Source organism: Phyllostomus hastatus, unplaced genomic scaffold (assembly GCF_019186645.2).
Source record: "Phyllostomus hastatus isolate PE091 unplaced genomic scaffold, TTU_PhHast_1.1 phas_scaffold_182, whole genome shotgun sequence".
In the NCBI taxonomy this organism is placed as follows: domain Eukaryota; kingdom Metazoa; phylum Chordata; class Mammalia; order Chiroptera; family Phyllostomidae; genus Phyllostomus; species Phyllostomus hastatus.
Window position 1 is genome coordinate 26,214,173 of NW_025334013.1, and position 22,825 is coordinate 26,236,997.

Here is a 22,825-nt window from a genome sequence, read left to right on the forward strand (position 1 = left end):
CAAGTACTATGGAAGGAGAGAAAAGTAACCAGTAAATGAAACCGTGATCAACTACCACCACAAAGAGCTGCGTGCGGGCCTGCAGCGCCACCTATTGGCAGGAGAGGTGCTTGCACTTCGATTGAAGAGCGAGCAGGTGAAACCATTGACGACACTGCTTCTCAGGCACTCCTCAGGAAGCCGCCACCTGCTGTTCTCCCTCTTTGTCTTCTGCTGGAGTGGGGTGAAACCCTGGCAATCTCAGAGTCGCACTACAGCATCAGAAAATAAGCATTCAGGGCCTTGCATGCCCCATCCAATATCCAATGTGGATGGCAAAATAGGTTTTCGTCTTTCATGGCCACTCCAGCGCACTGGTAGTGACTGCCTGGGATGCCTGGGCTTAGCAGAGGGGCATCATGATGGGACAGCGACAGCAACCATGGCTGTAGGCAGGGTGGCTTCCACACGTGTTCTTGCCATGGATCCTGGAACCTTGGTAAACTCCTGAAGGTGCAGACTTCTCCTGCTCCGCAATTCTATCACAAGGTAGGTGTATTTCTTGCCCGTACCTCTCAGCACAAGAAGACTGCCATCCCAGGTTTCACTGGAGTTTTCTCTCTCACTTGATCAGTGACTCCTGAGCCAACTAAGGCCTCATGGGGACGGTCCTAGTGAAGAGCTTGTTTTTGCTTCCTCGGAGAGCGATGGACGGCTTGTCAGATCTGAGCACCGAAGCCCACGCTGGGCACTTCACCCGAAATTCATAGTTAGCAAAGTCCCATCCCCCCACTGGCATCTATCATTCCCAGGTGGCCCCAGGAGGGCAGTGACAAATCAAGAACAACAAAACCACCCTGAGCAGACGCTGGACAACCGGCTGGGCTTAGCCCTAGACAGGAGCCCTGCTCCCTGGCCCTGGCCCATCAGCTGTGGGGTGGGGGGCACACTCAAGTCAAATCTGTGCATCAACCACATTTCGAATTACAACCCCCAAGGATCACTTGAAAGTAGTCAAAACTCAAAATCTCAGCTCCTCACCTGGCAAGGATCTGCTGAGCTTAACATCAAGGTACTTGGTTGGTGCCTGTGCGACTCTGCAGCCGCAGCAATGCCCACAGGCGTGCACGTAGCTCCCCTCAGTGCCCCGTGCTGCCCCCTCCACAGGGGAGCCAGCTTCTGCCCCTAAGTGCTTTGGTGCATGCGAGCTGGTCTCCCCCACTGACGAGCAAGTGGGGGTGTTTGCCCTAGCCCCTGGGTCAGCTAACTTTTTCTGTAAAGCGCCAGATAAATATTTTCAGCTCCATGATCTCTGTTGAAATAATTCATCTCTGCTATTGTAGTGTGAAAGCAGCCATCGATATATATAAACAAAGAGGCATGGCTGTGTTCCAATAAAAGGGTTTTTTTGTTTTATTTTTACAAAAACAAGTAGTGGGTTCTATTTGGCCCAAGGAACCATGGTCTACCAACCCTGCATTAGCCCCATGCAGGGTCTTTAAACTGGGTTCCTCAGAAGTTGGGGGTGTTGAGGTGCTCCAAGGGCTCTGTAAATGTCTGACTCTAATTTCAATTTGTCTTAGCTATTTAAGAAGCTATAAAAAATGTACCCACTCAAGTGTATTAAGCATTTTAACGTGCAGGAGGTCAGTGAGTTAATGGGCCGTCGGTGAACTACTTTGTTATGAATCTTGTATTGTCACCTCTCTGCACATGTCTGGGCCATACGGCAAAACGATTCAAAGCCTGGGCAGCCAGCCAGCTATGGCTTGAGCTCCTGTACTGCCACTTACTAGCTGTGTGACTGGGCAATTGCTTATTTCTCTAAACCAGCACGGGCACCACTGGCCGTTTTGCAGCAGCAGCAGCCCCCTGGAAGCTGCCTGAGAAGCCTCTTTAACTGGATGGTGGGAAGAGGGAGCAGTCACACTGGAGGGACCAAGGGAACTGGGGCCGCTCAGACCCACTCAGGGACTCGGTCTGGAGCCATTTACTAATGTTCTGAAGACACTTCAGCATTTTAAGCACCAGTTTGGCCCGACTGGTGCATACCAGTTGAATATCATTGTAACGCCAGATCCATCTTGGATTTGAACTTCTTACTAGTTTTGATTTATCCTGGCATTTTCTGCTATACCCCCACCATTCTGATAGGGCCTTCAGGAAGGGGAGGGGATGTCTTGCAATGATCTTAGCAGTCTCAGGGCTTACTTATATTAGGGTTTCTGGTTTTCTGCTAAGTGGCAGTTTCCAGTGGGTCTGGGACTTTGTTGGCAAGCATATCCTGGGACAAGTTCTGCAAGACCTGTTAGGCTGTGATGCTTTTGGCTGCAGGGGTCCAGGCCGCCAGGAACTGCAGTGTCTGGGCCCAGTGCTGCAGAGCACATAGGGTCTGAGACTTGAGTGCCCACCTGGCTTTTTAATTTGCCTGGTGAATGCTCCTCCTCAGCCCTTGAAACAATCAGGTGCATCTGACTACTGCCTAAACCTGCCCTCAGAACTTATGACCTTTTATTCCAGCCTCTGAAAGGGTTTTTGTTGTTGTTGTTGTTGTTGTTCTTTCCAGGCCTGAGATGCTCATTTATGGCTTCAGTAATAGAATTTGGACCCTCCTGTCTCTCATTGCCCAGGCCTGTCTGTGCCTATTAATGGTGGCTCCAGTGTGACCCAGGCTTTTGCTGCACCTTATCTTTGGCTTTCTGAGAGACCTGGAAGAATCAGCAGCATTTATCACTAGGGCCCGGGGGCAGGACTTTGCAGTTCCCAGAATCCCTGGGGTTTATCTTAATTAGGCGACATCTGGTTTGCTTTCACAGGGCACACTGTCCACCCTGATTGCACAGCCTACCCACCACTCTGTGGGCTCCCAGCTGGCTCTGAGAGCCCTGGGGGCTCATCCAAGGGGGTGATTCTGACTTAAGGGATGGTGGGCAGATGTGTCAGTGGTTCAGCCAAAGCCAAAGGTAACTTGGGCCCTGGCTGGCATAGCTCAGTGGATTGAGCGTGGGCTGCGAACCAAAGCGTTGCAGGTTCAATTCCCAGCCAAGGCACATGCCTGGGTTGCATGCAGGCCACAGCCCCCAGCAACCGCACATTGATGTTTCTCTCTCTCTTTCTCCCTCCCTTCCCTCTCTAAAAACAAATAAATAAAATCTTCTTTTTAAAAAAAGGTGACTTGGGTTGAGCTCTCTGACTTCCTTCTCATTTCCCTTTAGGTCTCATACTATCTCTGGTTGGCTTGGAATACGAGGAGAGAAAGGAGCTCAAAACTAGGCCCTCTGCCTTGAAAGCCTCCTCTGTTGCCCAAAAAGGTTGTGGCTGTGGATGAAAAGGACCTTGTGCAGACATCCTCATCACCTGCCCTTCCCCGATACGGCAGTCAGTGCTGGGCATCTGCCCCGGCACTCCACACCGCCTTGCCCTTCTGCCCCAGCACCCGCCTCTAGGTGCTGATGGTAAAACCCCAGCCAAGCACTTCCATTCTGGCTGAACTGTCGCTCATTTCAAGAACCACCTTTGTGTTCTCACTTTTTTCTTTTTCCTGGATGATCCTTCTGCAACAACTGCCCTACCTGCACTGCCCAGAACCTGTGCCCATTCAGACCCTGGGTTGCATCCTCAAAAGGACAAAGGTCAGGCTCTGGATGGCCTTTTACCCCCCTTTCCTGCCCCCACAAGCATTCCAGCTCTCCTGCACACACCTCCAGGCTCCTGCCCATTTTGACAGTACCTTTGGCTTTCTTCATAAAGCGCTTGATCACAGCTAGGAGTCCCCAGGAACTGGGCAATCAGCCCCTGCCCCCAGATGTCTGTTCACACCCCTAGGTCTTCCCAAGGGACCAGCCAATGGTGCCCACCATCCCTCCAGAGAGAACCGGGGTGGTCAGCAAAGGAGGAGGCCAACTCATCAAGCAGTGAGAATTCTACCCTGGAAGTGGTGACAAAGGGGCTGCAGGTGCTCCTGCAAGGGTGCAGGATTCATGGGTGTCCCTCCAAGGGTGTCCCTTGCACGCATCCCAGTGATGGAGAGCTCATTACTTCCACTCACAATTTCATATCTGTAGAAGCTTGTAGTGCACATTTCAGCTCCTTTCCTCTCTAACTGGCTACGGCCACAGACCAGACCTCCCACACACCCCACATCATCCCAGACGGGCCTTCCTTCCCTCAGGCTCAGCCTGGACAACCTCCCACTCCAGCCACTGAGCTCTTGCCCCCTGGGCCCACAACAGTAAACCCCAATACTCCATTTTCCCCCTCACTGGCAGGGCTGCTCAGTGACACAGCAGGATGCAATAATTGAGGGAGTGAGGGTTGAGGTGAGAGGCTTGGCAGGCAGGAACTGAACTTTGGCTACAAGCAAAAGCAATGGAAGCACTGAGCAGGCTGCCACTAAAGCTGCTCCCCTGGAAGTGCCTGCAGTGCCCCCTGCTGGCTGGGCCGGAGTTTGCATGCAGGCTTAATCCACTCCCTTATTCCTTTCAGACATCCCCTACCTGGCCGCAGCTGACCCCTGATGAGACAGATTAGAGGATCACAGGAAGCAAATGGGTCATCTTGTCAGGTGGTTTCCAAACATATAAAATTATAGGTAGGGTTGCTGTGGATGATGATTGTGCATTTTGCCCAGTTGACAAAGGCCTCTGGGCTGATGAGCCAGTGGGGGCTGACATCCCACTCATAGCCTGCTGGGCAAGCTGTGCACCCAGTGTGGATAGCCAGCCCAGAGGAAGGGCCTTCTCTGCATAATTCACCCTAGAGACAGCATCTTTGTGTGATCCGCACAAAGGTGCTATGTAGACCAGCAGCAGCCCTGGCACAGAATGCTTCCTTCAAAGAGGACAATCTTATAAAACCAAGCTTCTTCAGCTAAAGGAGAGTTTGAAAACCACCTAAAAGATGGGGAAACTGAGGCCCATGAAGGGGAGGGACTTGGTCAAAGTCATGCAGTTAATGCCAGGACAGAGCGCAGAGGCCAGATTCCCCTCTCTGTTGGAGAGGTGCTCTTCACGCTACACGGGGCTGGATTCCACCCCAGAGCCCTTTGCAGGCATCCTGGCTCCTCTGACCCTCCCACGCCCAGTGCCATCCACTTCCCCCTGAAGTCCAGCCACAGTCTTACTTTCCTAGCCAGCATCGTGGCCCAGAGCTGGCCCAGAACGAGAGCTGGTGAGGATGAGGATGCCACCCCAGTCTGCATGATTGCCTACTAGTACCTCACTCAGAGGGATGAGGGCAGACATGCAGCCAGGCAGTGTGGTAAGGGACTAGAAGGGTCGGTCCACTGGATGACATGTCGAGGTATGACAGGGAGCTGTGCCTGGAGCACTGAGGGTCAGTGAGGCTGGCAGCTCGGCTACTGTGCAGCTGGGGTCTGCTTCACAGGTGCAGTCCGCCGGGGTGTCTGTGCCACACCGTAAGGCACGTGGGCAGCCACTGTGCCCATCTCCTGAGCCCCAGCCACATGGAACATCTGGTCATCAAAGAAGATGTGTGGGCGGATCTTCTCGAGCAGGGGGCCCTTGGGCGCTCCCGCAAGGAACAGGGCTTCATCTGTCTCCAGGCCCCAGCTGCGCAGAGTCTTGAGAGCCCGGGCCCCAGAACTGGCTGCGCTGCGTGCTGTCACCAAGTAGGTGCGGATTGGGCACTCCAGCCGCAGGCCCTTGGAATAGAACTTCTTCTGCAGCCTACCCAGAGCCTCCAGAAAGCCCTTTAAAGGTCCCTACGAGAAGGCAAGGGAAGACTGTGAGCGCGCCCCTCTCGCAAACATTCGCTCCCTCTCCAGCTGGGCTCCTCCCTAAAGCACTCAGGTCTTTGGTACTTGGCGTGGGAAAGCTTCTCGAGGTCCCCACGTCTCTCAGCCCTGCTCTGCCTGCTCAGGCCACTGTGTGCATCAACGGGACAGTCTGTGTCAGAACAACCGCACCAGGACAGCTGTGACTCCGTGTGTCCATCTCTGTGCCCCTGGGGAGAATGGGTGTCTGTCCTGCCGCTCAGTGAGTGAGACCTTCTGTGTTCCCCAGCAGGGAGGATATTAAAAATATCCTCCAGGCAGAATGGATTCCAGCTGCGAGCGACATGGACAGACCGACCAGGGTGTAACTGGCTCAGGGTGTCATGCTCTGGCTCTCTGGGGTCAGGGAAAGGATTTACTCTCGACAGTGCCGGAAACAATGAAGGTTGATGAGGACATGTGAGTAAAGAACCAGATGATGGTTAAAAAAAAAAAAAAGAAAAAAGAGAAAACTACAACAGCAGCTGGAAATAAGGAGAAGAGGGCTCCCAATCTAGGAGACCCCTCACCTGCTGGGAGACTGGGGACAGCAGTGATGTCCTGGGCTCCACCTACCACGTAGTGGGAACACAGTCCTGCCCTGATTCCCAAGGGTGTTAGAGGGAATTAATGAGAACAGGAGTGAAGTGAATGTTCAGGGCCGAGACTGGAGCCTGCTGAAGTCTTGGCAAGAGGGGATCTGGGATGATGGAGATCTTTGTTAAAATCACAAATGGGAGCTCCCAGGAGGCCTGGAGAATTCCATCAGCTCCAACCCCAAGGAGCTGCAACCAGGGACTAGGGCGTAGTCTGCTCTCAGGGAGACTTCTGAGCAGTATGGTGGTGAGTGGGGGTCCCTGAGCCCCTTGCCAAGGGAAGGATGGCAGGAGGTAGTTAGGGCTGGTTGGCCCAGAGCAGAGGGGCTGCCCCAGACCCCACACCTGGCTAGATCTCCCTGCCCAGGTGAGGAGCACTGGTCCAGTTTTCCCTTTCTTCCAGCGAGGGAAGTGGGGGCTTCTTGAGAGGAGGGGAGCCTACTCAGAGGGGCAGGGGAACTCAGAGAGAGAATGAGGATTCCAGAGAGGCTTTCAGACTGCGAGGGGGGCTTTAGAGAAGGGATGGAGGCCCTGACCAGTATGGCTTAGTTGACTGGGTGTGTCCCACACAGCAAAAGGTTGCTGGTTCGATTCCTGGTCAGGACACATGCAGGTTTGGTCCTCAGACAGAGTGTGTACAAGAGGCAACCGACTGATATTTCTCTCCCTCTCTTTCTCCCTCCCTTCCCCTCTCTCTAAAAATAAATAAATAAAATCTTAAAAAAGAGAGAGAAGGGATGGAGACCTCAGCAAGGAGCTGCAAAGGACAGATCAGGGCTTCAGAGAGGGGCTTAGAGAGAAGGTGGGGGCTTCGGAGGGCGGATGGGACTGCAGTGAGGGGGACAGGGGCTCGAGGAAGGGGTAGAAGCTCACTGAGGGGAGCTGGGGGTCGAGTAAGAGGGATGAAGACTGGGGGCTTGGTGAGGGGACCCGCCTAGATTCTAGGCCAAGCTCTGAGTTTGGTTCTGGGCTGGAGGTTCCAGCCCAGGGCAGGCTCCGGGGAGCCGCCTCGCCCCACTCAGGGGTTCTGGGGCCTGTGTGGAGCACCTGGGCCAAGGGCTTGTTCTCATGGGCCTTCTCGTGCTCGAAGAACCTGTCCAGCCCGTGGGCCTTGACGATGCGCTCCGACTCGTCCGAGAAGAGCACCGCGTCCCCGTCGAAGGCCACGCGCAGCTGACTCTGGGACACAGCCACGTCCCTGCTGGGGCTGAAGATGGTGGCGGCTGCGATCCCTGGGCAGAGAGAGGTGAATGCTGTCTGCCTCCATCCTGGTGATAGGGCTCCCAGACACCTGGGCCAGGACAGGGCTGCCTCAGGCTCTCCTTGCCCACCTGCCTCGCCCAGGGCTCAGAGGGAACAAGGCAAACGAGGGCTAAGGTTCGGGATATTTAAAACCGGCCATATGAATGGATGGTGGCTTTTGCCCTGAGCAGGGGCCTGAGGGCTCTGGCCTAAGCCCGAGGTTCCCTTCAGTTGCTGCTTTGTGGGAAGGTCTAGGGAGCCCCAGGTAAAAGAAGGGCACTTAGAGGACTCGGGGCAGGAGCCACTTATCAACCAGTTTGGAGGAATGTTGACACCTTAATATCTAGTGAGGTCATGCTGGCATGGACTGTCGGAACATCAGTCCTGGCTGGAAGGAAGGCCCCGGGCCACTGATATCCTTCCCAGAATTCCTCACAGACTGTTGATACAGACCTACAGCACACTGGGAAGGAGCGCTGACCCTGGCTTGGCCTCCCTCTCTCACTGTGGATTCCGACAAGGCCCTCACCTGCTCTGCACCCACCCCAGGATGGATGTTTCAGCTCTGTCTGGAGCTGAGCTCCCAGGCTGCAGCCTGGGGTGAAGTGGATGTGGGTACCCTAAGTCTACTGTCACAAAGGCACCCAAGGTGTGTCCTACTCGGGACAGCCTGGCCATTCAGGGTTCCTTGAAGCAATGTAGGTGGCCATGAGGGGTAGCACTAATTACACTTGACTGTGGCACAGACTCTCTGCTTCTCCAGAAGGTCAAGGACGCTTGCCGGAAACCCGGACTCCAGGCTAGAGCTACAATGGACAAGAGAGCCAGTGCGTGGAGGCTGGAGACCTGGTCAGCCAGTTTAGCCCATTCCCTAACTTTCATCTCTCCTAAGGCCACCTCAGTCCTGCTCTTTGGGAATCTGGGATCACAGGGCCTGGGTGTAGGCAGAGCTCTGGGAGCGGTGAGCAGTGCCAACTCCGCAGCAACTTTGCTAGCCTGAGGGTGTTATAAGTAGGACCAGGCCCTGGGCATCAGGCCAGGAACCCTCCCCACGCTGCCAGTACTGGAGCCAAGATGAACCAAAATCAGCCCTACCCCGAGCAGGGCCACCCCCTGACCTCCACCTGCTCTCCAGCCTGAGCTCAGATTGCAGACATACAGAGGCACACGGGCAGGCCCGTGCCAAGGCCCCAACCAGAGGGCGTGACATCTGTGTAGGGAAATGGCTTCTGGTCCCTGGTTAAAGAGCCTCCTAGAAGCCCGAGCAGCCCAGAGGAGTGAGGCATCAGGGTCCTAGGCAGGAGACAGCATGAAGGAGGAAGAGAAAAGTGAATATATTTTTGGTCGATAAACCTGCCAGTAGCGCGTAGCCTGACAAGCCCTCTCAGGTGGCGGGTCCTGTCAGCCTGTGCCAGAGGACCAAGGCTATGGCCGCCACCCAACACTGCCCCTTGACAGAGACACATGGAGGGAAATTTTCTTTGTCAGAACTTGTGGCCGGGTCTCCTAACCTTGCCTCAGCTGCTGGAATACTGGCCGCTTCCCAGACCACACTCATTGTTCAGGCTGGACTAGAAACTCATCTTTCTCCTCACTGGCTCAGAGAGGGGCAGAGGCTACCCGTGGTCACACGGGAATCAGAACTCCTACTGACCTGGAAGGTTCTTCGAAGGGAGTGGCTTCCTGGGCTGTAAGGAGGGTTTCCATGGAAACAGAAGCCAGGGCTATGGTGATGAGTAAAAGCATCCGTAATGTGGTAGGGCAGGGGGTGGGAGAGCCGAACAAGTGGGCCTTGTTCTCAGAGTTTGTGGGACAGGTCATAGGCATTAAGGAAAGTAGTCCCCTTCCGGTGACCACCGCAACCCCTGGCACCTGCTCAGGGCTTTAGGACTCTGCTTCCCACCTCAGGGACTCCTGTGCCAGACGCCCCATGTTCCCCCTCCCCAGTTTCACTTACCTTCATCAATGGCTTCCCGAACTTTTTCTGCATCGGCTGACAAGTAGAGGTTGGTGTGATAGGCCTTGAGGTAGCAGATGGGGCTATTCCCGCCCGTCATGCAGAACCTCTCGATGAACAGGTCTGGGGAGGAGGTACAGAACACCCAGGTGATGCCGGAGTCAACCCCTCAGGGCCTCCCCACGGTCCCTCTGGGTCCAGTAGGCACTGTCTTGGTTCTGAGTGCTGGTGGTTCTCTGAGTTTAGGCCAGTGTCCTCCCTCGCTAAACCCCTCCGTCCTTCATCCATGAAGTGAAGATGATCACCTCCCAGGAGCAGTTGTCTGGCTCACAGTAGCATCCTCTAGCCAGGGAATTCCAGTACTAGACAAGGTGGGTCCCTAACCATGAGTGACCCTCTTGGCCCTAGCTGATTGGATAGGGATAGACACCTGACCCCAGCTGGGCCAATCAGATTCTCTCACAGCCTGGGCTGATAGCCACCTAGTTCCTTTGCCTGCAAGGTTGTAAAACATTTGCTGGTTGGTAGACGCTGCTGCTCTGAGTCCGCTGAGTTAGCCCAGCACGACCAAGTCCCTCATGCGAGACAATCCACAACGGAAGGGGCAACGCGAGGCACAGCAGGAGTCCTTCCGGACCGGCTCCTGTACTACAGGCGCTGCCTGCCCTGATTACTCCGCACCTACATCACAGGCGGTTAAATATTTTGAATATAACTCCTGCTCCCAGCCATTCAAAATTAGGATTAAAAATTTGCCAACTGGACTCTCTTGGTTGCTTAAAACAAAAACTTGTAAACTTATAAATTTTGGCCACGTTCAGGAAAAGCAGAGAAGCCTGCCTAGCTCGGGGAGAGAAAGAGACGGGAAAAACAAAAAGCAAAATAAAGGAACAGACTTGCTGAGAGAAGCAGAAGGGCTCATGTGGCCCGGAGAGAGAAAAGCCCAGGAGAGATTTCCAGTTCTTGGATTCAGGCCTTTTAGGCCCAATGTTACTTCTTGTCTTGTGGTTCTAAGACACACTCCTGTAAACAATAGATGTTTTTTTCCCCACAAAAACTGGCTCTGGAGGGTCTATTACTTTCAATCAAGAATTTGAATTAAGCCACAGAGCCCCACTCACTCGGATGACTGCACCTGTTCTCCAAGCAGCTGTGTGAGGCCTGGGAGCCCCACTGCAGACCGCGACACCGAGGCACCGAGGCTGCCAGTGCCCTGCCCGCTCACGCAAGGAGTGGGGCCTGAGCGGTGGCGTGCTGGAGCTGGCTCACACTGACTTGCAAGAACTGAATGTTAAACGTCCTGGGATTTTTGGAGCCAGTTCGATTGTTCGACTGTTGGTAGCTTGAAATCAGCCATGGTGGGAATGCTTACACCCTGAAAATGCCAATGACACAATTGGGTGCTTTTGTTGTTGTTGTTTTGTTTTTGTTTTTGTTTTTTAAGAGCTAGTTTACCAGCACATCCCTGGGTTTGGGTTCTAGTTAGTATACCCTTACCCTGCAGAGGTGCGGCCTCATCCCTGGGTGTCTGGTAGGGGTGTCCCACGCCCGATCCCACGTGCTCACCGTAGTGGTTGATGCTATTGATGAGACGGACACCCACTTGGGCGTGGTTGTTGGTTACGAGGACGATGTCGAAGATGTCCTCGCTGTCAGGGTACAGCTCCCGAAGCCGCCTGTTCACAGCCTCCAGAGCCTGGATGGGAGAGGGGCCCTGCAGCTCAGATGCCCGGGGACAAACATCTGCAGGCGGCAGCCAGGGCTGGGGAGGGCGAGGACATGGGCTTTCTCCTCCTAATCTCTGCCCTCGTGCAGGCTGATTCACCGAAAGCATGAGTGGGCGCTGAACCCCAGCCCGTGTTCCCCTCACCAGACTGGCTGGTTCCCTGGTGTGGGGCTGCATTAGTTTGGAGCACGGGGTGGCCTCTTCTTGCCACAGCGGTTCTGCCCCTATCCAAGCCGTGCTCCTGTGGGGCAGCATCTTCCCCGAGGGTCCCTCTTCCTCACTCAAACACCCATGGGAGCGCTTTTCCTGAACCCTCCAGAGGCACTGCATGGCTCGTGGTGGACAGCCGCTCACCTTCACAAAGGGGAAGGCCGGCCCTGGGCTGAATGGCTCGTTCTCGTGCTCCAGCTGGTAGCGCACGTACTCCTCCACGCCCTGCTCCGTGTAGATCCGCTGCTCCTCGTCCATGCGGAACAAGGCTCGGGAGGACACAGCAATGGTGACTGCATTCTGAGGCTTGGGCTGCAGACGTGCAGGAGAAGGGCCATCACTCACACTCCCCTGAGGTGGGTCTCATGTGCCAGCCCCTCTGGGCACTGGGGCAGGAAGTAAACCCAGGCCCAGCCTCTGCCTGAGGAGGCTTAGTCTTGGGCAGGGGCAGACCTAGGACAGGACCCCCTCTGTGTAGGACCCAGCTGAGGATGGAGATGACAGCTCCCCACCAAGAAGCACGATGGGGTGGCAGGGCCACGCCCTCGGCAAGTCTGCAGTCTGGCCAGCAATCAGGACACAACAGAAAAGGGAATACAGTGTATGGGGCCACAGAGCGTGGCTGATGCTCAAGGTGGTCTCTGGTCTCCACTATAAAATGGGAGCTGCAGGCCCTTCAGAGGAATTGTGCCTGGAAATATGACAACTGTGTGAGAACATTTATCTCCAGCCCAGATCCCTCTCCTGCACTCCTAACCCATGCATCTAACTGTCCCACTTGACTAACAGACACTCAAACTTAACGTGCTCAAGGCCGAATTCCTGCCACTCTCTCCACCACCAAACCTGGACTCCTCCCTCCTTCCTCATCCCATTGCCCAGCACCATCATACACATCTCACCTAAACCGGGAGCCTGGAAGTCAATGCAAGTCTTCCCTCTTCCTCAACTCCTTCAATCAGTCAGTCACCAACAATTAGACGCCAACGCCTATCAACTCCACTGGACTCCATCCACTTGCTTCTGTCTTCCCTACCACAGCCCAGTTCATCACCATCTGTCATCTCCTACAATCTGTCACCCCTACTGTTGTCAGGGAATTTCCCCATGTTCAAGTCTGGTTGTGTGCCCCTCCCCTTCAGTGGTACCCACTCCTCTCGGGCCCCAGTCCATAGCCTTTAGTGTAGAGTGGGAAGCTCTTCCCGACAGACCCCTTACTTCTCTCTCCACTCTCGTCTCCCCATAACCCCACTGTGCTCTAGCTGACTTCTCTCATGGGTGAGCGCAACTTCCCATCTTCCTCTGAGCCTTTGCACATGCTGTTCCCCCTCCTGACCTGCACTCTCCCTGACTCTCAATCCAGCTAACTTCTACCCAACCTCTGGGTCTCAAACTCCATGCCATCTCTGGGAAGCCTTCCCTCACGCCTCGTTATGGGTGTGCTACCTCTCCCATTTCCTTTTCCTCCCCTATTTTTCTATTTCCTTGTTAGTAACATTTAACAATAAGTTATAATTGCTTCATTAATTATTTCTATTTCTAGACAGAGTTCTAGAGAGGAAGCAGGAACCGTGTCTAAATTCTGAGGAAGCAGGGACTAGGACTATCTTGTTAACTTATTGTATCTCTAGTGCTTAGAACTGTACCTAGCACATAATGGGAGCTCAGTACATTTTTAATGGCTCTGAACTTTTGAGTAACATATTTCCATAAGAAGCGATATCTGGGCCCTGGCTGGCGTAGCTCGGTGGATTGAGCGCGGGCTGCGAACCGAAGTGTTGCAGGTTTGATTCCCAGCCAGGGTACATTCCTGGGTTGCAGGCCATAACCCCCAGCAACCACACATTGATGTTTCTCTCTCTCTCTCTCCCTTCTCTCTCTAAAAATAAATAAATAAAAACTTAAAAAAATGTTAAAAAAAAAAGAAGGGATATCTGCCATGACAAATTTTACATGAACTAGAAACTTCAGTGAAGTGTTCTAATCTGTTCAGATTACTTGACATATAGCAGATGCTCCAAGAATATTTTTTTTGGTTGATGCAAATCTGACAAACATTTACTGGTTCTTTGTGCCAGACACCTGGGCTCTGCCTGGGGTAGTCCTGTCCTCAGAGCTCACAGGCTGGGAGGGAGAAACAGAGATGCAGAAGGGACTGAAATGAGTGACAGAACACAGGTGAAAACCTGGTCTTGATGACAGGGGTTCAGAGGAAGTTGTCACAGGAGAGGAGGCGTTTGAGCCGAGACTTGGAGGAGGAGCAGGGTGAAGGAAGGCGTGAGGAGGTGCGCACAGACATGGTGAGCAGAGCCCAGGGCATGGGGGTACAGGTGAGCCCAGAACAGTAGGAAGGTGCCAGGTTGCAGAGGGCCTTCTATCAGGGCCCCAGAAGCGCTAGGAGCCCCTTCACCCCCTCTAGTGGAATGGAGACAGGGGTGTGCCATCACAGATGGCAGCTGGGCCCTTGGTCATCCCTGGGGAAGGTCAGGATGTGGGTTCCCAAGGGACTCCCAGACTCCCAGAGCCCCACTGCATCTCTGTGACATAAGCTGTATGGGACCCTGATTCCCACTTTGCAGATGAGGGGCTCACGTTGGGGCCTGCTCCTGACGGGCCTGCTCCTGACGGCCCTGTGGGCCCCGCACCGGCCCCGCTGCTTCTTTCTGGAGTCAAGCCTAGGTTCCAATCAGTTGACAACACTGAGTGATGACCATGTGACAGTCACTGTTCTGGGGACATGGCAGGAAACAAGACAGGTGTGATCCCTGTCCCCACAGAGCTTATGACCTGTCCCCAAGGCAGAGATCCATGCCATCCTTTAGAAGAGCACTGCCCAGTAGAACTTTCTGTGATAATGGAAATGTCCAGAGCTGTCCAGGGGGCTACATGTGGCTATGGAGTAACTTGAAATGTAGCTAGTGAGACTGAGGAACTGAATTTTTTATTGTATCTAATTTTAATCAATTTACATTAAGTAGCTATGACTGGCCAGCGGCTAGTGAGAATTTAAAACCTCAGAGTTGGAATGCAAGACCAAAGACCTCCCCAAACAAGTGACATAGACCTCAGTTTGCACTCGACTTTTATTCCCACCGAGGTGCTGCATGCAGCCGCAGGGCCAGGCTAAGGCAGTGGCAGGACAGGTGCCTCTCCTCTGGGGCTGAGCTCAAGTGCTGTCCTGGTTGCTGGCCCCCACCGTGCATCTGTGTGTCCTTGGGCCGGGTATCTTCCAACCCCATCAGCAGCTGTGAGCCTCCAAGGGAAGAAGGTAATGAAGTTAAAAGACCTCAAGAGAAAGAATGATAGAGGGATGGCCAGAGATGGTGAGTGTGGAGTCGGGAGAGGAGGGAGACCTACTCTTGTAAACCCAGGAAGCCTGTTGGCCTTCAGGATGGGGGCTGAGTGCGTCCCGTCCCTGGGCTTACTGCCTTAGGGACAGAGTCCATCATCCCTTCAAGGACAGAGAATCGGCTGCTCTCCCGGCCCCTTCAGGCATGTTCCCAAGCCAGCCACTCCAGCCCAGGCAGCCAGCCAGCTGAGGTCTCACTCCTCTGTCCCACAGCCCCTGCCAAACTGCCATGTTCTGGCCCCCCCACCACCCCGAACCAGCTGACCTGCCCAGACCCCATCCCATCCCACCTCGGGCCGTTGCAAGAAAACTACCCGAGGTGCCTTGGCTCCAGGAGTCTCCACTTCTATTATTTTTTTATTTTTTAAATATTTTATTTATTTATTTTCAGACAGAGGGAAAGGGAGGGAGAAAAAGAGGGAAAGAAACATCAATGTGTGGTTGCCTCTTGTGCGTCCCCTACTGTGAGGGCCACAACCCAGGCATGTGCCCTGCCTGGGAATTGAACCAGCGACCCTTTGGTTTGCAGGCCAGCACTCAACCCACTGAGCCACACCGGCCAGGACCACTTCTTTTAAAGATGGGGGAATTGGCCCAGAGAGGGACAGAAAATTATTCTAGGTCACACAGCAAAGTCAAGGCAGAGCCAAGATAAGAAAGAAGTCTTTGGCCTCTTTCTACACAGCAGCACCCATCCCCCATATGTCCCTTCTCAATAACTCTCAGGAGACCCCGGCCTCTGTTACTGCAGCCACTTCCCTGGGACAGTCCCACCACACAGTCCCCCTTTCCAGATTTGGGAGAAATGGTGAGGGTCACAGTGCCCTCACACTGAGGATTCTAAGGGCAGGCCTCTCTTCACCTCAGAATGGAGATCCCAAGGTCAGGACCCCACCTCCCCGCTCAGCCTGTTCTGACACTGTCCAGATGAGGTGGAATCTGGGGGCCTAGAGGGCATGAGCTGGAAGCCATGAACAGCCCGGGCTGCAGGGGGCGCTGAAGGGACAGGTGAAAGTGGTTGGCCAGAGTTGGGTAGGAGCAAGCGCTCAGAGACCCTCCTAGAGCCAGCTGCAGAGGGAGGCCACCCTGTCACGTGTTATCAGGTCAGCCTGGGGACAGGCCCCCCAGAAATCAGAAAGAAGTCCAGATTCCAGGCTGGGAACTAGGCCAGAAAGACCCTCACCCGAGACCAGGAACTCAGCCTGGGAGCACTGGCCTGCTCTGCCTTCCACCGGGATGGGGGCCAGGCTGGTGTCCCCCTCTGCCTGGTGGGGTTGGGATGGGGTGACAGTGGAGGGCAGCACAGCCCCACCCCGCCTGTCTGAGGGACTCTCATTTAGGCCGATATGATTCTGCCTGTTGGGACCAACACAGGAACTTGGCCAAAAGCTGTTATTTCTAGGACTTAGAGTGAGAAGGGCAGCCGGAGGAGAGAGAGACAGATAGGTCCGCACTGAGGAAGTCCTCTGGCACCATGAGGTAAGGGCCTCCTCTGCGTCTGGGGCTTAAATATCTCACTCAGGCTCCTGGGAATGAGAATGAGCCCAGCCAGGCTCTGATGTGGCCCACAAGGCCTAAAGCCCCCAAAATAGCTTATGGGAGGAGGGGCTATGGCAGGAAGGAGTAGGGGCCAGGAAGCCACCAGGCACCTCGCCTCTCAGAGAACTGTGAGGGTCAGGGGCTGACGGAGAGGTCGTGACTGACAGCTGGGCCTGTGTGCCTGGATTCCTTGGCGCCTGGGGAGGAAATGAATTGGGGAGCTCCACTGACCACCCTGGTTCCCAGTGCCCATCCCCTTCCCTCCAACCCCGGGACCATGACAGTAGTCTAGTTTGCTCCGCAGACAGGGACCAGGCCTCTCACTAGCCAAGCACACCCTCTCCAATCCATTCACAGCACTGGCCAGGGTGATCCTTCTAAAATGAAAATGGAAACAAGTTAATCCCTTGCTGAAAAATCCTGCATCACTCTATAATGGTTTTCATGCTTTTTAAAAAAGTAGGTTGACCTGTTATTCAAATGAACTCTTGGGGGAAACCCCGATATGCAAACCAGATATTAACATATCTTATTGGCATACATTTATGTTACTATATCAATTGTATTACACATACATAAAGTATTTATTATAATGTCAACCAATGAAAACAACACAGTTGTTTGGAAAATGACAAATTGGAAACTGGGAGTTAGGATTCAGATGTAGCTGGTGCAGACTTAAGCTTCATCATCTAGTCAATTTGTTTCTGCATTTGTTGGGTTTTTCACAGTATTGAGAAAGCCCTGATTCACACCAATAAGTGGCTGATCAAAGGTATAAATGATCAAAGGTATTTTGTCTTGTTTTGTTTTAAGCTACCAGCCTCAAGAGGCTCAGCAATAATTGCCAGCAATCTCAAGATACTTTTCTATTAAACAGATCACAGGAAAAGCTTTATTCTAAGGTTTGCTAAAAAAAATAATACTAGGGACTCCTGGTCGAGATGGAGACATAAGTAGACACGCTTTGCCTCTGCACGCAACCACAAAAAGAATTACATCTTGCCCTGGCTGGTGTGGCTCGGTGGATTGAGTGCTGGCCTACGAACCAAACGGTCAACAGCTTGATTCCCAGTCAGGGCACATGCCTGGGTTGCAGGGCAGGTCCCCAGTTGGGAATACATGAGAGACAACCACACATTGATATTTCTCGCCCTCCCTACCTTCCCCTCTCTTTAAAAATAAATAAACAAAATCTATTTTTTTAAAAAAGCCACATTCATTCAGATGAGTAGGAGGGACAGAGACTTGGAGATGGGGCGGAGAGAAGACAAGACGTGGCATGGAGAGGTGCCGCGGAACAGGGCACAGGCCGTCCCACATTCACGCGTGGTGGATAAAAACCTGGAGGGATACTCTGGGAGTTAGTGATCCCAGCCCCAGGCCAGACTGCACAGTCCAGGGTTCCAGCACCAGGAAGATAAATCCCAGTCACTTTTGGCTGTAAAATCCACTGGGGGTTGGGGCAAAAGGAGAAACTGCGGGATTTTCCGGAAACTCTGTTGAAAGGGTCTGCAGGGTCTTAAAACATACACAAACCCACTCACTTGGGGATTCAACACCAGGGCAACAGCTGGAAGGGCACAAGTTGCATACAGGGAGTGGGTGAAGTGACTGGAAACGGGGCAAGTGCCAGGCAAACCCCCAGAAGCCAGGCAGCAGCACAGTCCCTTCTCTGAGCCCTTCCCCTCCCCCTACACAGAGCCACAAAGTGGTAAAGCAGGTTGCCCCACCCTGGTAATTACCTACTGCTCCGTCCCACACAATTTACAGGTGCCTTTTACAGGGAGTCAAGGCAGTTCTACCTACTACAGAGAAACAAACACAGGGAGGCTGCCAAATTGAGGAGACAAAGAAAAGAAATATGACCCAAATGAAAGAACAGAACAAAACTTCAGGAAAAGAACTAAATAAAACAGAGATAGCCAACCTATCATATGCAGAGTTCAAAACACTGGTGATCATGAACTGATACTCAAAGAACTCACTGAGTATGGCAACAACATAAAGGAAGAAATTAAGATTACACTAAGTGAAATAAATAAAGAAAAATCTCTAGGGAACCAACAGTGAAGGGAAGGAAGCTGGGAGTCAAATCAATGATTTGGAACATGAGGGAAAAAATAAACATTCAACCAGAACAGAAACAAGAAATAAGAATTTAGAAAACAAGGATAGTATAAGAAGACTCCAGGACATCTCCAAACATGCCAACATCTGAATCAGAGGGATACCAGAAAGAGAAGAGGAAGAGCAAGGAGTTGAAAACTTATTTGAAAAAATAATGGAAGAAAACTTCCCTAATTTGGCAAAATCCAGGGAGCACAGAGAGTCCCAAACAAGTTGGACGCAAAGAGGAACACACTAAGACATGTCATAATTAAAATGCCAAAGGTTAAAGATAAAGAGAGAATCTTAAAAGCAGCAAGAGAAAAGCAGAGAGTTACCTACAAAGGAGTTCCCATAAGACTGTCAGCTCGTTTCTCAAAGGACACTTGGCAGGCTAGCAGGGACTTCCAAGAAGTGTTTGAAGTGATGAAAAGCAAGGACCTACAACCTAGATTGCTCTATCCAGCAAAGCTGTCATTTAGAATCAAAGGGCAGATAAAGTGTTTCCCAGACAAGGTAAAACTAAAGGAGTTCATCATCACCAAACCATTACTACAGGAAATGTTAAAGGAACTTGTTTAAAAAAAAAAAAAAGATCAAAACTATGGACATTAAAAAGGCAACAAATTCACAGCTATCAACAACTGAATCTAAACAAACAAACAAACAAAATCTAAGCAAACAACCAGATCAGGAACAGAATCATGGGTATGGAGATCATTGGGAGGGTTATCAGCTGGGAGGGGTGGGGGGAGAATGGGGGAAAGGGTACAGGGATTCAAAAGCATAATCAGTAGGCATGACATAGACAGGGGGATACTAATAGTATAGGAAATGGAGAAGCCAAAGAACTTACATGCACAACCTATGGACATGAACTAAGGGGGGGATTGCTGGAGAAAAGAGGGGTACCAGGTGGGGGGGGCAAAGAGGGAAAAATTGGGATCACTGTAATAACATAATCAATAAAGTATACTTAAAAATAAAATGTAGAATATAGTATAAATAAATAAATGTTAACATAATAATAACAATCAACCTGCAGCATAAATTAATGTTAGTGGTCTCCAATGTGCAAAAACGTCCACCTGACACAGGTGGGCAATTCGAGTGAGTTGTTTTGTTATACATTTTTAATAGTTTAAAACATACTTTGAAGAAGAAAGAAAATAAATTGGATTCATAGGCGTGCAGACCCCCTGAAACATGGGGCTCCATGGAACCTCGTTTTAAAACCCCCGGCCTCACTGAATAAGGTCCAGGCTCCTCAACACGACACTCAGGGGCCTTCGTGAGTCTCCCACACCCCCCAAGTCTTCTCCCAAAGACCCTGCATTCTCCCACCCAGGTGCCGTCTCCATACCTTTTACCCATCCAGTTTCTATCTCTGCCTGGGAAAAACCACCTATTCGGGCTTTGAGATCAGCTCAAATGCCACCTCCGCAGAGCCTCACCTAGTGGGCAGTCCCTCCTTCCCCTGCTCGCACCGCACTTGTAGGGTCTTTCGCCTGAGCGCGCACCACTTGCACGCACCCTCGGTGCGGCGTGAGCTCCCGAGGCAGGGAGCTCACCTCTCAGCCTACCTCACCTCTCAGTTGCGTTGCTGAGGGGCCTGGCGGAACGGCAGGAAATGACTGTTGACAGGTGGGCCTCCTGGGGCAGGGTCTTTGGAGGGTAGGGGCAGGACACTTGAAGGTCAGGGGGATGCTCGGTGCCATCCTCTATTCTCAGTCGCTTCGGCAAGCTCCGAGATCACGAAGTGGGAGTGAGCAAGGCCCAGGGGCCAACCCTGAGCTCAATGAGGGTTGTTTGCCCTCATCAAGAACTTGTCGGATGGGAAGAGGACCTCTCTCCTCTGTGAGTCCTGCAGTGTTGAGACCATCAGGGGTGGAGCGGGGATGTTAATGCTCACTGCGAGGGGAGCAGAGCCCAGAGCCGGGGCACAGAGTTCTGCGTCGGGAACCCACAACCAGGGACGCAGAGCCCTGAGTGCACCCTTAGGACGCAGGGAGCACAGCACCCCAGCCCAGGGCGCAGGGCCCTGAGCCAGACCCCAAACCGAGAGGCTCCGGTCGGGAGAGAGGTACCCAGATGGCAGAAACCGGAGCGCACAGCGAGGAGCCGGGTTTCCCGAGTCCGGTTACTAGGGCCCCGGTCGCTACCGCGGGCGCCACCGATCGGCACTGCCAACAAGTACCGCCCGGGCGCCCCAGGCCGCCCGCTGCGAGAGGGGCTGAGTCGCGGGGCCCTGAGCTGGACCCAGGTGACAGCACGGGGGAGGAGGATCCTGGCGTGGAACACGAGCCCCGGAAAGAAACACGGAGCAGAGCTCCCAAAAATAAACCCGAGCCTGCGCCAACGGCAGGGCACATTCTGGTGCCTCAGGACCTGCGTCCCCTCCCGGAGGGGCACCACGGGCCCCTCTCCAGGGGGCTCCCCCGTGACCTTCCCCTTCCCTCCCTCCACACCCAAGCCCTGTGCTTACCGATTTGGGTTTCTTCTTGGGAGAGAGTTTGTCGGAGAAAGCCTTGGCTTCCTCCCAGCGCGGGGCCGCGGCGGTCTCTGCCCCCGGCCCGGGCTCGCGGGGCTCCCGGGGCTCCCGGGGCTCCCGGGGCTCCCGGGGATCCCCGGCTTCCATGCTCTGGTTGTGACCCGACAGAGAGGGCGGCGGCGGAGACACGGAGCTCGCGGGGCTGGGCTGCGCGTCCCGGGCGTGAAAAGGGGACGGGCGGCGGCGGGGGGTGTGGGCGAGCGAGCCGCGCGAGGGCGGGGTTGGGGGCGGCGGTGTCGCACGCGCCCTCTCGGCCGCCCGGTGCTGCTGTAGTGTGCGGTGTCAGAGCGCGGCTGAGCTCTCCTTTCCGCGCCGCCTCGCGCCCGAACTGCACGGGCGGTTGCGGGGGGCGGGGTTTGGCCTCGCGGGCTCCCAGGTGGAGGAGGCCTGAAGCGGGGCTTGCGGGCTGCTGCGGATTCAGGACTGGGGGGAGAGCGGAGGCCTGACAAATTATTTTCCCGGGACGGTGAATCTCAAAGAGAAGATGAAAAGGTAGCTGTGCCCCCGCCCCGCCCCAAAGCTAACCCTTTTCCCCTCCGTTGCAAGGACCGTGGACCCTGAGCGGCGTTCCCTTAAACCGTAGTCCCTTCTGCAGAAGGGGAGGTAGTGGATGCACAGCTCCGTCTACCAGCAGGACCCCGCTTCCAGCCCGGGAGCTCTTCCCCACCAAGGCAGAAGGGCCCTTGAAGTCCGTGTCGAGACTAGGCTCTCCTCTGTCTGGTGGGGGACCCCGACCTGAGAGACACCCAGAGATTCTGAACCCAAGTTCTTGCTGGGCCCTCGATAGCCAGCAGGGGGCGCACACTCCTAGGTCCCATCTGCCAAGCTTGAGACGATCAGTTACAGGCTATGAAGTGACTGGATGGAGGGAGGGTCGAACAGAAGCCTCAGAATCAGACACGTGGGCCACCACCCCGGAGTTTCAGGGCACAGGTGAGGAGCCCTGGATGCAGACACTAATGCCTTCCATCCCAAGTCACAGGCCAGGAAACCGACCAGGGGCATCTCTGTGTGAGCCTAGAAGTGTGCACAGGTGGGTGGGAGCACCAGGAGAAAATGCTGGCTTAGCCTGGGGGGCATCTGCCCGGAAGAGGGTACAGAACGGAGGGACCCAGGCAGACTCTGCCATCCTGGGAGGAACTAACCAAACCTCGTGTGGGAGGAAGGGGGAAATAATAACAAAAAAATGTAGGATTGGGGAAGTGTTTCCACTTGCCCTTCTCCAGCCTTGGTAGATTCTTTCCACAGATGACCCCAAACTCTCTCCCATCCTGCCTGCCCTTCAGCAATATGACTTTGACACGTCTCCCATCCTGAGGTGGGATGGAATCTGAGCTGACCTGGTGTCTTGTGTTAACTAATAGAATGCTGTAGAAGCGATGTTACACAGTTTCTGAGCTTAAACCTTAGAGGCCCTCCAGATTCCACTGTTGCCCTTTTGGGGTCCTGCTACTAGGTAAAGAAGTCTGACTGCCCTTCCAGAAAGTCCACATGGTGAGGCGGAGCAGCCCTGGAGGATAAGTAGCCAGTGGAGAACAGTGACTTCCGCAGTGACTGTCAGCATCAGTTACCCAGCGACTGTCAGCATATGAGTGAGGCCACTGCGGCTGTTCCAGCCCCATGGGGCTCAGCGCCAGTGAGATGCTGTGACCCCAGCCACGAAGCAGCAAAACCTCCCAGCAGAGCCCAGTCAACCCATAGAATCAGGAAAAAATAAATAAATTATTGTTTTAAGCACTAAGTTTTGGGGTCGAGTATTACACAGCAATAAATAATGAAACTCTAGGAAGGGGT

General features: G+C 53.6%; 1 protein-coding gene across 1 annotated transcript; it reads right to left on the reverse strand.

The window, feature by feature from the left end:
• Positions 1-1,368: 1,368 nt before the first annotated feature.
• NT5C1A (5'-nucleotidase, cytosolic IA) lies at positions 1,369-21,193 on the reverse strand. Its single transcript, XM_045859163.1, has 6 exons — positions 20,966-21,193; positions 11,628-11,795; positions 11,114-11,243; positions 9,548-9,670; positions 7,396-7,580; positions 1,369-5,701 (listed from the first exon to the last, which is right to left on the reverse strand). Exons 1-6 carry the CDS (start codon positions 21,116-21,118, stop codon positions 5,336-5,338), a joined length of 1,125 nt encoding a protein of 374 aa, XP_045715119.1. The 5' UTR covers positions 21,119-21,193; the 3' UTR covers positions 1,369-5,335.
• Between the last annotated feature and the right edge of the window lie 1,632 nt (positions 21,194-22,825).